Source organism: Panthera onca, chromosome B2 (assembly GCF_046562875.1).
Source record: "Panthera onca isolate mPanOnc1 chromosome B2, mPanOnc1 haplotype 2, whole genome shotgun sequence".
In the NCBI taxonomy this organism is placed as follows: domain Eukaryota; kingdom Metazoa; phylum Chordata; class Mammalia; order Carnivora; family Felidae; genus Panthera; species Panthera onca.
Window position 1 is genome coordinate 44,812,579 of NC_138343.1, and position 15,601 is coordinate 44,828,179.

Sequence of the window (15,601 nt, forward strand, 5' to 3'; positions counted from 1 at the left end):
TGCCCCTCCCCCACTTGTGCTCTGTCTCTCTCTGTCTCTCAAAAATAAATAATAAATAAAAGTAAATAAATAAACAAACATTTAAAAAAATTTATTTTAAAAAAAGCTGCTAAGAGACAACACTATGGTATACATCAGGGGCTGGCCAACTAGAACGTGCAGGACAAGCCCCCTATTTCTACAAATAAGATTTTCCTGGAACACAGCCACGTCCATCATTTACATGTTGCCTATAAGGCTGTTTTCATCCCATAAAAGCAGAGCCGAGTAGGGGCGCCTGGGTGGCTCAGTCGGTTAAGCGTCCGACTTCGGCTCAGGTCATGATCTCACGGTCCGTGAGTTCGAGCCCCGCGTCGGGCTCTGTGCTGACTGCTCAGAGCCTGGAGCTTGTTTCGGATTCTGTGTCTCCTCTCTCTCTGACCCTCCCCCGTTCATGCTCTGTCTCTCTCTGTCTCAAAAATAAATAAACGTTTAAAAAAAAAAAAAAAAAAAAAGCAGAGCCGAGTATAGCAACATAGACCTTATAACCTTCGAATGCTGAAATACGTCCTAGCTTGCCGACCCCGGTAGAGCGTAAAGAAAATATTACCATGGGGGCGCCTGGGTGGCGCAGTCGGTTAAGCGTCCGACTTCAGCCAGGTCACGATCTCGCGGTCTGTGAGTTCGAGCCCCGCGTCAGGCTCTGGGCTGATGGCTCGGAGCCTGGAGCCTGTTTCCGATTCTGTGTCTCCCTCTCTCTCTGCCCCTCCCCCGTTCATGCTCTGTCTCTCTCTGTCCCAAAAATAAATAAAAAACGTTGAAAAAAAAAAAAAAAATTTAAAAAAAAAAAAAGAAAATATTACCATGGAAAGGATAAGTCCATATCTAAATATAAAGCCAATAAGGAGCCTTGTTTGATTGTCTATGAGGCTTTCTGCCATTTCAGAGAGCACTGCCTCCAGCAGCAGATTAAGTAAACCAAGAAGGAGCCATACCCTGCATGGAGGGAAAACCACATTTCCAGTAAGCTCTTTTAAGGTAGCAGTTTTGACGCTATGTAAGCACAGCTGCACGCACTATAAAGGAGACTCGTGGCCATTATTTCTGTGACTGAGTCAGGAAACAAACCGAGAGACTACCAGAGAGGACAGAAGTGACGATGACGAGTCACTTCTCGACCATCCTCATCACTGCCCTCAACGCTGCCAGCACTTACAGACCACGGACCACATGGCCGGCAACGTACTGAGCGCTGGGCACACACTCCATTCACTCCCACAACAAACGATCTGTTAGTATGATTCCGATTCTATACACATGGAAAACGAGGCACCGAGTGGCTAAATAACTGGACCTTGATCTTGATCACACAGCCACTAAGTGGAACCAGACTCCAGAGACCTTGCTCTGAAGTGCATATGAGAACAACTTCTTTCTAACCTTCTAAACAGAGGCCCGGAGAAGTGAAAGGTCTTCACTGAAATGGACAGGGAATGGCAATTCTAGAATTTTAGAACCTAGCTTTATTGCTGTCATTTCCAGGGTGTAGTGTAGTGTAGTGTTGCTCTCCTCCCCAAACCCCTGGCCTCCACTGCCTCTGCTGCTCTCACCTCCGACCCAACCAAGGGCCGCCTCCCACTGGCTTCCTTGCTTGAGGGCACCCACAAGACTAAGCCATTTGCATTCTGCTTAAATGCAAGCACCGGGAAGCATTCACGAATTAATTCCCTCTCTTCACGTCACCCAGCTCTCCAGTGTCCAAGAGCCCAAGTGTTCCACATTGAAGAAGCATATCAGATGGAGGAATATCAGCAAATTTTGTAGCTGGTTTTTGCATATTTTAAAGCACTACTGTCACGAAAGCTTCCTTTAGCTCCGAATAATAACTCTTGGTATCTACGGCAATTTCGTGTAAAGAAGCCACCTTAAGATCTTTATGTGAAATCCCTCACACTAAATATGATTATGAGCCAAAGGAAAAAAATCCAATATCTGAATTGAAAACAATGCAACCTGGAAAAGGATTAGGTAGATTAATTAGTTCATGGTTGCTCTAGACCAGTGTTATCCAATAGAACTTTCTATGATGGAAATGTTTCAGAGCTGTCCTGTCCGATCTGGCAATTACTAGCTACATGTGGCTATTGAGCCCCTGAACGGTGGCTGGCACAACTGAGGTACTGATTTTTTTTTTTTTTTTTTTTTTTTTAGTTACTTTTACCTTTACGTGCAATAGCTCGGATGGCTACCACACGGGCCAGCTGGACTCCGGACCACCCGTCTGAGGGCCCTGTGCTATTGCCCAGGCCTGGGGACACACAATAAAACCCAGTGTCTGCTCTCTAAGAACTTAGAAACAATGTGGGGAGACAAACCACATAGACACAAATAGTTAAACAGCGCCAGACAATAAGAGCAAAAGGAGTTAAGAAATAGCATCTTAGAATCTAGTTCTACAGAATGAGTCCTTTACCCTTTTGTTGCGAAAGAGTTGCTTGAGAAAGAGTGCACCAGCCGCGTGTACTATTGTTTTTGCAGTCAATTTCTAGGAGATGCCGCTGTCCTTATATGTCATGTGCTTGAAGTAGCCACACCGGAAGGGCTCACTGTCCCTGGCCAATGCTTACTGTCTCCCCGAGACACAGAACTCAGAAGGTGCTAGTCAGGAGCCAAGTTCAGTTTAAACGAGATAAATCCACTTCCTTGGTCTCTCACTCTTTTATTCCTCATTTTTCTCCATATCCTGAAGTCTGAGAGAGAAAGGAAATACGATCGAGGAGAAATACTGTCCATTTTTTGTTCCCTTATCACCTCGCAGAGTCTCCTGTCTGTATTCTCCTCTCTTATCCATAGAAGCATTTTTCAGGGTGACTTCCACTCCCCGCCCTGCCTTTCAAACTTCCCCTTCCAAATCCCTCGGACAATAGGTTGCTCGGGATCGCAACTTCACACTTTTTGCAAATAGCTAAAGAGAAGGGGGAATAAAGGAAGGAAGAAGAGAGAGAAGTGGGAATGGAGAGAGAAGGGGAAGAAAGGAAGGAAAGGTAACTAGAAATGGCCCATGAAGGAACAGCCATGAGAGAGCGGCGACAGATTCCCGTCGTCAGTCATCCCCTCAGCTACAGTTCTCTCTCTTCCATGGTTACCAGGAAGGGAATAGAGAGACTATTTTGAGACCATTTGAGCCTCTCGCGTTGCAATGTATGGCCAGTTGTGCACAGGCTAAATTTCACTGTCTTTGCTTTTGTGCTTTTTGTGACAAAGCAGATCAAACAAAAACTACTGTTTCCCATGTGACCTCCCAATGAATGTGAACCCACACCTCTCTTCATTTTAAATTAAATGGAACATTTTGGTCCCACCATTGACCCATTACGTTGGGGTTATACTACAGAAAGAAGGAACGTTTTTAAAAGTGACAAAACGATGACAAATGGACCATTAACAACAGACATACATCTTGAGGACACTCATGATGCAGTAAAAGAGAGTGACATAGATTTTTATGTATAAAACTTCTGGGGCGTCTGGGTGGTTCAGTCCGTTAAGGAGCCTACTCTTGATTTCAACTTGGGTCATGATCTCATGGCTCGTGAGACTGTGCCCCACATCAGGCTCTGCACTAATGGTGAACAGCTGTTTGGGATTCTCTCTCTCTCCCTCTCTCTCTGCCCCTCTCCCGCTCCCGCTCCCACGTGCGTGTTCTCTTTCTCTCTCAAAATAAATAAATAATTTTTTTAAAATTCTGAAGGGACTTCTAATTCTGTTGCTGCAATAGACGCATTACAGGAAACCACAGTCCAGACCCAATCAACCAGACATAAAATTGCTACGACTTCAAAAAGGAAGTATACAAGTACCACAGCACCTTCGGTCTTCGAACCTCTTGGCCATATAACATCTCATCTGGTGTTTCCAACACTAGGATTCTGTGAACGCAGGATTGCAGTTTGCAGGAATTCAACTTTAAAACCCCTAACCTGGGGCGCCTGGGTGGCTCAATCGGTTAAGCGTCCGACTTCGGCTCGGGTCATGATCTCACAGTTCGTGAGTTCAAGCCCCGAGTCAGGCTCTGTGCTGATGGCTCAGAGCCTGGAGCCTGTTTCAGATTCTGTGTCTCCCTCTCTCTCTGATGTCCCCCGTTCATGCTCTGTCTCTCTCTGTCTCAAAAATAAATAAACGTTAAAAAAAAAAAAAATTAAAACCCCTAATCTAAGTCCATAGTAGGTAAAGAGGGGTGAGTGGGGCCAAATAAAGGAGAGGCTCTTGTTGGGAAAATGGATGGGAACCAATGGCCCCGCGTCAGAGTGCTGAAGGTCTATAAGGCACTCAGGATCACAGCCAGGGTTGCTAAGGTAGGGAGAGATAAGTGACGTCCTACATGTACATGATCTCTTATAGAGCACGCCCCAGGGCTAGGTGATTTTATCCCCTCTCATCCTCATGAACAACTCAGTGTGAAATGGGTGAGGATCACAAAAAGATCTTATTATACAGGATTATCTGCTGCCCAGAACTCACTGCAGTCAGATCAACAAGGTATTGTTTCTAGAGGCCTCTCTGAGCCCCTGGGACGGTTATTAAACAGAACCTCGCTTTGTAATGGGATTTTACCTGGTTGGACCTTTGAGAATAGCAATTTGGAAAGAAGAGACCTTCCTTAGGTCTTCACACTTTTTGCAATATAAACATTGCAATGCAAAAACCTGGGGGAAAAGTTTAAATACGGGAAGAGATCATTGTACCCGAATGAGACTACTGTGATTTAGCTGGAAAAGCATAATCCCGAAGTACTGATTTGAATGCAGGAGTTATGGTTTTATTTGACTTGGCACTTCCATTCTTTTTTACGAGACAGGAGATTGTTTCAAGGACACAGGCATGGGACACAAGGGCACGGGACACAAGGTGGTCCTAAGAATGCCTAAAGGTCACTGAATTAAGCTGCTTTCTACTGCCGACCAGTTTCACTTCTTCAACTCAAAGTGTTCTCAAGAATTCTGACAGCTATGACCGCGATCTAATCTGTAAGTGCAAATACTACAGGAATGGAGTCACTTTTTTAATAAGGTAGGAGGAGGGTTCCGGACACTTATGGAATCCAGCAAGATGTTCTTTGCTCGTGTTCTCCTAATTAGATATATCAGAACAAGTGTCCTGACTGGCCATTTAGAGGGCAATTCAATGAAATAGCTGATCCTAGACCGATCCTGGACCAGAGGAAAAAGGTACGCTATCCATCGAGGGCTTTACTGGGTCAACTGACAGCACTGGAATATGGGCGGTGAATTAAAATACTGTATCCAAAAAATAAATAAATAAACCCAGGAGCTCTTGATAACATTAAAAATAAATAAATAAATAAATAAATAAATAAATAAAATAAAAAATACTGTATCCATGTTAAATTTATTAAGTTTGAAAATGACTACGTTTTTTAAGGAGAGTATCCTTGGGGCATCTGGGTGGCTCAGTCAGTTAAGCGTCCAACTTCAGCTCAGGTCACAATCTCACCCTTTGTGGGTTCGAGCCCCACGTCGGGCTCTGTGCTGACAGCTCGGAGCCTGGAGACCACTTCCGATTCTGTGTCTCCCTCTCTCTCTGCCCCTCCCCTGCTCGCACTCTGTCTCTCTCTGTCTCTCAAAAATAAACATTTAAAAACTTAATTTAAAAAAATTTAAAAAATATAGAGACTATCCTTACTGTTAAGAAATGTATACTAACGTACCTAGGCTTAAAGGACCATGAAATGACTCAGAAAAATTATTGTAGGCATGCACATATGTATATAGGTCTTCCTTAACTTGTGATGGGGTAACATCCTGACAAACCCATCGCAGGTTGAAAGTATCATTTAATACAGTAAGTTGAAAATGCATGTAATACACCTAACTCATTATTCTCAACTAAGAGAAAAATACACCTCACCTATCAAACATCACGGCTAAGCCTAGCCTACCTTAGACATACTCGGAACACTTACATTAGCGTACAGTTGGGCAAAATCATCTCACACCAAGCCTAGTTTATAATAAAGTGTTGAGTACCTCGTGTAATTTACTGCATACTGTACTGAAAGTGAAAACCAAAAAAAAAAAAAAAAAAAAAAAAAAGAAAGTGAAAACCAGAATGGTTATTTGGGTACATCAGGGTTATAAGTGTATTGGTTGTGCACCCCCGTGACCACGTGGCTGAGAGATGCCTGTCACCCAGCATCATGACAGAGTATCATTCTGCACATCACTGGCCCAGAAAGACCAGAATTCACAATCTGAAGTACAATTTGGAGCGAATGTGTATATGTATCACTTTGGCAACGTCCGTAATGTCAAAACACCTGAAGTTGAACCATCATTAAGTCGGGGACAGTCTGCATATATACACTACGTATTATGTAACACTATTTTATATATATTATATAACATTATGCTATATGTAACAAACTCGTCTGTGTTATGTCACAACACAACACAAAGTCTGTATGTAATTTTATATAAAAAGAGCAAATAAGCAAAAGGACAAAAGTTAACCACCGGTCGATCTGGGCACAGGTATATCGGTATTCTTTGTACTATTGCCAATATTTCCATAAGTCTGAAATTATGTCCAAATAAAACTATGTTTTATGAAAAAGGAGGGGAGAATTAATTGAAGACTTCCTTCCCCAGCTGGGTTGCCTGCAAAGAGACATCTTATTCAAATCTATGCAGGCTCTATCCCAAACAGGATGTTCCCCTCAGTCTGATTTTCACTCAGACTAGCAAAAGGAAGCAAAATGAGTTTTGGGTTTTGTTTTTTTTTAACTTTCCCTAAATTTCTGATTATAAAAATTGCATGAGCTTATTATAGAAAATTCGGGGAAAAGAACAGAAAACTAATAAAGAAGGGGAAAACAGCACTCAAACATTCCACTATACCCCACCAAACTGGAAGAAACATTATTTTTATTCTGGCGTATTTCTTTTCAGTCTTTTCCCAACATTTTAAGAGAACCAGGATTATATTGTGTAAAGTGCGTAGCCTGGGTTGGCTATGTTGTTTTTCTTTTAAGCTAGTGTAAACATTTCCCTATGTCGTGGGTAAAAAGAACAACACCTCATTAAATCGTCAATGTCAACACTGTATTCCACTACATGGATATGCCATAATTTACTTATTCATTTCCCTAAAACTAGGCCTTTGATTATTTTCAGTTTTTATTTATTACACAACATGCTGAGTTAAAAGTTTAAGGTCTTTGGGCTCAAATCTTTTTTTTAGTATTTCCGCTCTATGCCTTTATGAGAGATTCACAAAAACTGAATTACTGGGGCAAAGGGCATAAACATTTTTAAGACTCAACACAGGGGTTCCTGGGTGGCTCAGTCGGTCGAGCGTCTGACTCTTGATTTTGGCTCAGGTTGTGATCCCACTGGATTGAGCCCCCGAGGATTCAAAGAAAGGGAAGTACTACCACAAGTTAAAAACTGCACTCGTCACATCAAACTTAGCTGCTGGGACACATCCTGTTAGCTGTTTTTAGCCTTCAAAAAAAGGAAAAACTGAAATATTCTACCCTGTATCAGCACACACTGACCACTCGGTAGAAGACACAGGGTCCAGCTTTGGATGATAACCAGTAGAGTAAGCTTTGGGTGTCTATAATCTAAAAGACTTTCCTATCCTCCTGATAGAAATGGGATCCTCAAAACACAAGGAGGGGAAAAGCACTTGTGAGAAAGTGACAGGAATCTAAAAGCAAGGTTCAGATTCAAAAAGGCAAACTTAATGAAGACAAGATGGGTTTTTCGCCCTCTATTTTTCCAGCAGCCTCGTATTGTAGAAGCAAGGGACCTAACAGGAGATACGGAGTCAGTCCCATCTGGGCTGAACAAACAACCAGCCTGGGTCAAGGACACAGCCAAACTTCCCTGAACTCTATCTCCCCGCTTGTTAAATGACACGGTTGAACAAAGTCCCTAAGGGTCATTCTCAGGTCTCTGATTTGTCAACATTCTCTTTTAAATGTGCCGGGGAGAAAAGGGCAGAGTGGTTATTGTCTGTGAATGTATTACGTCAAATGCGGACCACCTCATTTTTCATAGCACAACTAGATCCAACAGCACATGGTATACAGTAGCTTCCAGAAACTTTGCATTTCCCACTCCTTCAGGCAGCAAGGACTAAGAAAGGACAGGCATGGGGATCTGTGAGCAAGGAGAAAAGAAGGCTCACCATGGCCATTGCAGTAGTAGATCCACTTCTCCCGGTTCTGGGTTGGGGTCATGGATTTCTTCAGCCCTGCCTTTTCCACAATGGCGCTCGGATCCTGCCGGGGCCCCTTTTTCAGAGTCCTTGAGCTTTTCCGGATACTGCATACCACTATCACCACAAGCACCAGCAGCAGGAAAAGCACAATCATCCAGGGCAAATGTTCATTGATGTCAAAATGCTTGTGTAAATTCTGTCTGGGGTGACCCCTCTTGAGGCCTTTGATGGGCGTGCTGGACTTCTCCCCCCCAGTGGCCTCCATGGATGGCAGCAGCTTCAGGATGTGTCTGTGGTGGGGGCCTTGCTGGTGGTTGACTACCTGGAGGTTTGGGAAGGTCTGGTTCACGCCTTCCTCACCCCTCGCTGAGCTTGTGTTGTTGGGGACTGTCCCTTCCTGGATGCCACTCGGTACCTTTGGTCTAACAGAGGCAGAAGAGCTGGATTCTGTTGAGTTCATGCCTAGAAAAAAGGAGGGGGGGGAGAGCTTTTCTATATTTGGGGATCTGTATATTCCTCCTCTTCCTGTTCATCTTCAAACCAGGCCAGATAACGCAAGATGTGAACTGTTGGAGCTTAAGAGTAATTTATACTGCACGTTTTCGTAAGGACTCTAACGGCACTTTTACGTGGAAGATAAAAACTAAACCTAACAGCTAAACTCACTTCCTCATGGCAAAACCAACAGCATCCTCAGGGACCCAACATCTGAGCTTCAGGGCAGCTTCTCCTACGCTTCACGTTCAGAGCAGAGCCATGAATGTTCAGGGTTCTAGTCAACTCTTAATTGTGCTGATTATTCACTAAACTAATCTAATTCCTTTACTCCTCCTCCTTTTGACCATTTCAGGATACAATGGTAAAATTGAGACTATAACTAAGGTAGGGAAAAAGAGCTCAAACTCAGTTCCAAATCCAACCAGGGAAAGCTTTGGTGAGAAAAGTCAGTGAATAAAACAAACCAGGACTTAGCATCTGCTATTAATAGATTAGTAAATTTTGGGCAGCTTAGTGGACTTCTTTCAGAGAAGCTTGCACATACTCCTGGTGTGAGAGCCAGGGATTTCGAGTCCCAAGAGACAGGACCAAGCCTGCATCCTTCACTGAGAAAACCTGGACAGTTCATTTGAGCTCTTTGAGCCCATTTCTTCATTTCAAAATGGCGGTTGTGAGAAGGCCCTCCTTACAGAGTTATCATGAAGGTCCAGTGTAATCACACACAAAGAGTATGCTAGAAAGCACAACTCAAGTTGGCTATCATCTCATGAAAATTAATCAAAAAGGACTTGGAAATAAATAATAAATTTTATATTCTGCCTGACGTCCAAATCCTAACAACTAGGATACTTGATGAAGGGCATAAAGTTAAAATAATTGGAAAAATTAAACTTATAGGCGCACCTGGGTGGCTCAGTCGGTTGAGCATCTGACTTTGGCTCAGGTCATGACCTCACAGTTTGTGGGTTCAAGCCCCATGTCGGGCTTTGTGCTGATGGTGTGAAGCCTGCTTCAGATTCTCTGTCTCCCTCTCTCTCTGCCCCTCCCCCAGTGGCTCTCTCTCAAAAATAAACATTAAAAAACTTTTTTTAAAGAAAAAAAATTAAAGTTCTCATTTTCCAAATGTGAATGCCAGTTATGTTCAACATGCTACAAATGTGCTTGTTTCCTGAAACTTCTTTCTTTCTCCTTTTATGCCCCAACTTGTTTCTAATATTCATCCTTTCCTTCCAGGCATCATGGTATTTTCTCCCCTTATCCCTCCTTCTTTCCTTCTGGCTGTGTCTATCCAGGATTGATTCCATGTTGGAAAACTGAGTCTGGATGGAACCTTGAACATCATGTATTTAACAAGTTTGAAACCAAGGCCTGAAGAAGTGACTTACATAAGGCCACACACTATCTTTATTTCTCTCGTTCTTATTTTTAAACTTGATGTGACCTAGTTTTTAGATATTTGATTCCCCCCCTAACAGAAAACCTGAGTCTAAATGTTTCTAATGCATGCAAAGAAGCCAGATTAAATTAGCCACGAAATGGAGGCCCTTCCTCAAAGGGTGACTTTGGAATATACAAAACGGAGAAAACATCCTCCGTACGAGCCCATTTTCGGTAGTTCCACTGGGTTCAAAACCTTTTTCAAATAAGTAACTCATGAGGTTAAGTTACCTTTGGGAATATAGGTGGAGGAAGGGACTTCATGGGATTCCATGTGCTCCGGGTATGAAAAGATGGCTGTGCCAGGGGAAGGTGAGGTCGTGCTGGAGGACGAAAGTGTGCCACAGACGTTGTCTGCTTCCTTGGTCCCCGGCTTGATCACCACCAGGTTCTGACTCAGACAGTCTGTGTATGCTTTGCATTTCATCACACTAGAAGGCACATCAGAGAAGGTACCCCGAGCACACTGCTTACACCGCACGTCCTCGGTCTCTGTCCCTTTCTTCCGCACACCCCAACCCACAGGACACACCGTATGGGGGGTGCAGGTACCATTAAACTGGAACATGCCAGGTGGGCAAGTGCATTCTCGGTCAGTCAAGGCAGCACAGGGTAATTTCTCAACCATCGGCCATGGGCATGGCTGACTACAGTCATGGCATTTCTCTATGCCATTCTCATGCCTGGTAAAGGTCCCCACAGGGCAGCTACTACAGACACGCAGGCTTGTGTTGGTACAGTGCTCGGACACATACGTTCCTGCCGGACATTTGTCACAGGTTAGCACCTGGCCAGTGGCACGGTCCACATGGTGGTATTTGCCAATGAGATTTGGGGCCTTCTGTTCTGGCTGAGCTGTGGTGGTGCTAAGGAATCCAAGCTGAAAGAAATAAAAGGGGAGGGAGAAGGGATAAAAACCAAGAAGGTGTTAGATGGGAACAGAGGAGAAGAAAGAAAAGAACACCACAACCACCATCGCTCCCATTAGAGATCCAACCAGTCCCATAGCCTCTTAACACTACGGCAGCAACACAGTAGGAAGAGACCAAGACTCTGATTCCATCCTGAGGCCTGATTTGGTTTTGTTGCGTGACCTGTGCCTCAACTTCCTTCTTTTTCTGTCTGTAGTGACATGAAGTTGATAATACCGCTCAAATCGATTACAAAAAATCAACTGAGAATATGAACATGAAAACACTTTGTAGTTCATATTCAAAATGCTGTATAGGGGCGCTTGGCTGGCTCAGTTGGTGGAGCTTGCAACCCTTCACCTCAAGGTCGTGAGTTCAACCCCCATGGTGGGCATAGAGCTTACCTAAATTTTTTTTCAAATTAAAAAAAAAAAATTGTTTTTAAATGCTGTGTAGAAGTGAAAAGTCCTAATGCAAGAAGAAACTAACTTCCTGAATAGTTGTCTTCCTTCTCGTGGCCCAAATGTTAAGTTGCCATTGCTTGGTACCAGGACAAAGCAACTGAGAAGTATGACGGCGTCTATTTAAGCTACTTCTGCTTATGGCACCAGATTACCCACATGGGGTTAACTGATAATGCATGATTTTTTCAAAGCTTTTCTCTATGCAACGCCAAACGTTCTTTGGTTTTGTTTTATTTGCAAAACAGAGGCAGGCCCTTGGCATTCTTAATTTGCTTTCAACAATAGAGTCGATGCTTTTAGATGTACATCCTGTTCTGCTCAGCCTCTGAAGACCATGGTTGCGGGAGCATGGACCTACAGACACCTAGGGGGTCCAAACACAAAGCTGGGTCCAGCAGGGACTCAACAGATGTAAATTTAATTCATAGGACGGAAACTTCACCCAGCTAGATTTTACACTAGCTTCCAAACTGAAAACTTCAGAGAAAGTAAATTATATTTGTGGTACTAAATCTTGAGGTCCTTCTGAGAGGGGAGAAAGATATTTAAGAATGAATATTAAGAGAGAGCTTTTCTGCATGAATGAAGGTTGAGAGGGTCCAACAAGAAAGTTCCCACTGCCCTCTTCAAAATGAAGAGAGGTCAAGCGTCAAGAAAATAATGGCTGCCTCAAACTACCAGATACCCATCAGGGCAATTTCCTTCTAAATTAAAACCAATAACTAGGAGAATGAAAGCAGAATTTTTTCAAAAATTGATCAGAATTCCTGTCTCCTTAGCACCCTACAACTTAACCCAAGATTCAGTTCCCCTCCACTGCAAAATTTAACTAATTGAATCAAAAGTGTCATCCCTTACTCTCGCCCAGGGCCACCTCCAGTTAAACAACCATACTGAAAACAAATTTTTAGCTTGTGAGAATCTAGTCATCGTTTCTTTAATCTGAGACACACAAAAAAGAGCTAGTGGTTGATTTTTCTTGGTAAGAAACTTAACTGCAGGTTGGACTGTGAAGAAAAAGAATCTCCTGCTTAATAATGATAAATTCTCTACTATCATCCCCTTTTTTGCTTCTGGCTTTCTTTCCTTTTCTTGGTCATTCTGTTTGCAAAATCAGCCCAGCCACACTCTTCTGAGCATTGCAGACGTATTAGATTGAGGGAAGAAAGCCCATCACCAGCGTGTGGAGCCCCAGTTCCATTTGTCAAGCACATGAGGACAAATCTCATCCCCATCTCCTTGACACTAAGGACCGACCCAAGAGGTCGCAAAAGTGGCCCTACTCTATGTTGCTCCAAGTTCCTTTATATGTAGCTTCTGAGTGCAAAAGCGCTTCTAGATGGACACAATGTTCTGGAAGTTTGAAAGATGTATAAACAACCCAAATGGCAGGTTATTACACTTGTGTAAAGGAGATAAATCGGAGAACATACGGGAGATCTGGCCAGAGAGTGGTGGTCAGGACAACCACCACCTTGCTGTGCAACGTATGGGCTCTGAGTCTGGCCCCTACCTGTGCAAGGCTAGACAGTCAGCCAGGCATCTACTCCAGGGTGGCTCTGCAGAACAAGCATAGTGGTGAATAGCAGTGTGTGTGTGTGTGTGTGTGTGTGTGTGTGTGTGTGTGTCCAGGCGTGGGGTTGGAGCTTGTCTTCTATAGCTTCACTTCACTCCCCAGGGTGCACCCTTCTCAGGGATGCATCAGCCCCTGACTACCGAATTACCAGAGGTCCCCACCCCTCCGGCGGCACACGAAACCCATTTCCAGATCCCACTGCACCCCCGCTCTTCGCCACTCATTAAGTAGATGTTTCAGTTCTCTGTTCCTTTAGAATAATTTGTCAGATTTCTAACTGAAGCAAAGCTCGGGGCTCTTTAACTGCATTATACTAAGTAACCCACTTTACAGACAATGGGGCTCTAAAAACGGACCTTTCAATTACCTCATGTTACAGGAGGCAATTCTGGCTCCTACACACGGAGTTAACAATGATGCCTCAGCATCTCACCCGGACTGAATGCTAGAAATGAGATTTGTGCAGAACTAGGCATCTTGAACGCACTGGACAAACGTGCAGTGAAGACCTACTACGTGTATACGAGGCACCATGTCACCGGCTGACAACGGAGCCCTGTGAACTCCATTCCAGCCCCATGCAGTGCACCTTCTAAAGCAAGGTGGACAGAAACAACGAATTACATCAGGTATTACTTAATTCCAATTGAGATTACTGCTAAGGAGAAACACAGAGTCCCGTGAGGGGGAGGTTAGCACATGCTTCCTAGCTCAGGGATGTTATGGAAGTGTTTGGAGTCGTTCCGAAGGACAGAGAAGCAGAATTTAATTCTGCACAGGGGGAAGGGAGGGCGGATTAGGCAGAGGGAGCCCCACAGCAAAATTCTGAAGCAGAGGGGCGCCTGGGTGGCTCCGTCGGTTAAGCGTCTGACTCTTGGTTTCGGCTCAGGTCATGATCTCACGGTTTGTGGGATAGAGCCCTACGTCGGGCTCTGCACTGACAGTGCAGAGCCTCCTTGGGATTCTCTCTCCCTCCCTCTCTGCCCTTCCCCTGCTTGCATGCTTTCTCTCTCTCTCTCAAAATAAATAAATAAACTTAAAAAAAAAACCTGAAGCAGAATAAAGCTTAGCTCAAGAACGAAAAAAGTTTAGGTGGCTCTACGTCAAATGCAACACAGTGGCCATAGTTAAATTTGGAGAGGCTCTGAATTTTGATCGTAATTCAAAACGCAATGAGAAGTCACTCTGCATTTATATGGGGGAGGGCGACATATAATCACATTTGTGAATAAAAAAGTTAACTGGCAGCAGAGTAGAGGGGGAAAGTGGCTGGGGGGAGAATGGATGAAAAAAGGTGAAAGCCAAAGTGAAAGTCAGGGGTGGCTGGGATTAAGGGGGTGGCCATGGAAAGAGAAGAAGGCAATGGATTCGAGAGGTCAGAGCAGCTACATTTGGTGAACAATTACCTATGGAAGGAGAGAGAAAAAAAATCAATCATCTTCATATCAGACTTGAGAGCACCGTTCTCGAGGCTGCCCCTGAAGCCAGGAGGGTGCACCTGTGGGCCATGGCAAGGTCAGGAGGTAGGGCTCTGAGCTCCCCATTTCTGCCCCAAACACAGCAGCTCTGATTTACCAATTTGCTAAGGGGGCTGGGGCTCCGAGTAAGAACTCATTTGAAGGAAGGATTACTCCTAAAACAAGTTTGCAAATCACTGCACTTGAGGGACCTCTAAGATCTCCTCCAATTCCAAAGTCAATGGCAAAAACCCATCTGAGCTACAAAACTGGAGGACAGTCCGTTGAGTGTCCGACTCCTGATTTTGGCGGGGGTCATGATCTCAGGGTCGTGAGATCGAGCCCGGAGCCAAGCAGGTGTGGAACCTGCTTGAGATTCTCTTTCCCTCTCTGTCTCTCCCCTGCCCCTCCCCCCACTCACACTCCCTATTAAAATGAATCTACTATATAAGTATTGTCAGCCTGTGGGAAGACCAGACCTGAATAAGAAAGGATATGTGCACTAAGGTTTAGAAAACAGAAGACGTGTTTTTGTCCGGGTTCTGCCTTAAGATCAGTTGCACCTTGCCTCACGTGTGTGTCAAATTAGGTACGTTGTACTAGATCCTATTCAACTCTAACCTTCAAGATCATATTCAACTCTGCTTGCGGCTATAGGTCAAGTTCCACCTCCTCCACGAAGGCTTTACAATTACTCCTATGTCTAGGATTCCAAGCAGATGAGCAAGCTCTTCATCACATTTCCTGTTTCTAGTCTTCATTTTGGTGACTAATTACATCTTGCTGGTAATGTTTGTTGATGGCCTCATAAGTGTATATATTTATCTTCCCATAATGATTATAAGCAGCTCAAGGCCAGGGACAACCAACCACATGGATTGCATTTCCTTCCTTGCTGAACCACTTCAATAATGACGACCATGGAAATCATAAACAAAGCAACCTCTGAGCCAGGGGTCAGCGAACTAAATCGCACATGCTACTTATTCTTGTAAATAAGTTTTACTGCAATGCAGCCATTCATTTAGGTAT

The 15,601-nt window shown here is 44.0% G+C and overlaps 1 protein-coding gene across 1 annotated transcript in view; it reads right to left on the reverse strand.

The window, feature by feature from the left end:
• Positions 1 to 15,601, reverse strand: part of TNFRSF21 (TNF receptor superfamily member 21) — a 69,805-nt gene that overhangs the window by 39,717 nt on the left and 14,487 nt on the right. Inside the window, exons 2-3 of the mRNA XM_060615686.3 lie at positions 10,393 to 11,041; positions 8,194 to 8,688 (exon numbers count right to left, since the gene is read on the reverse strand). Of these exons, the coding sequence (XP_060471669.2) occupies positions 8,194 to 8,688; positions 10,393 to 11,041 (1,144 nt within the window). The remainder of the gene's footprint in view (positions 1 to 8,193; positions 8,689 to 10,392; positions 11,042 to 15,601) is intronic.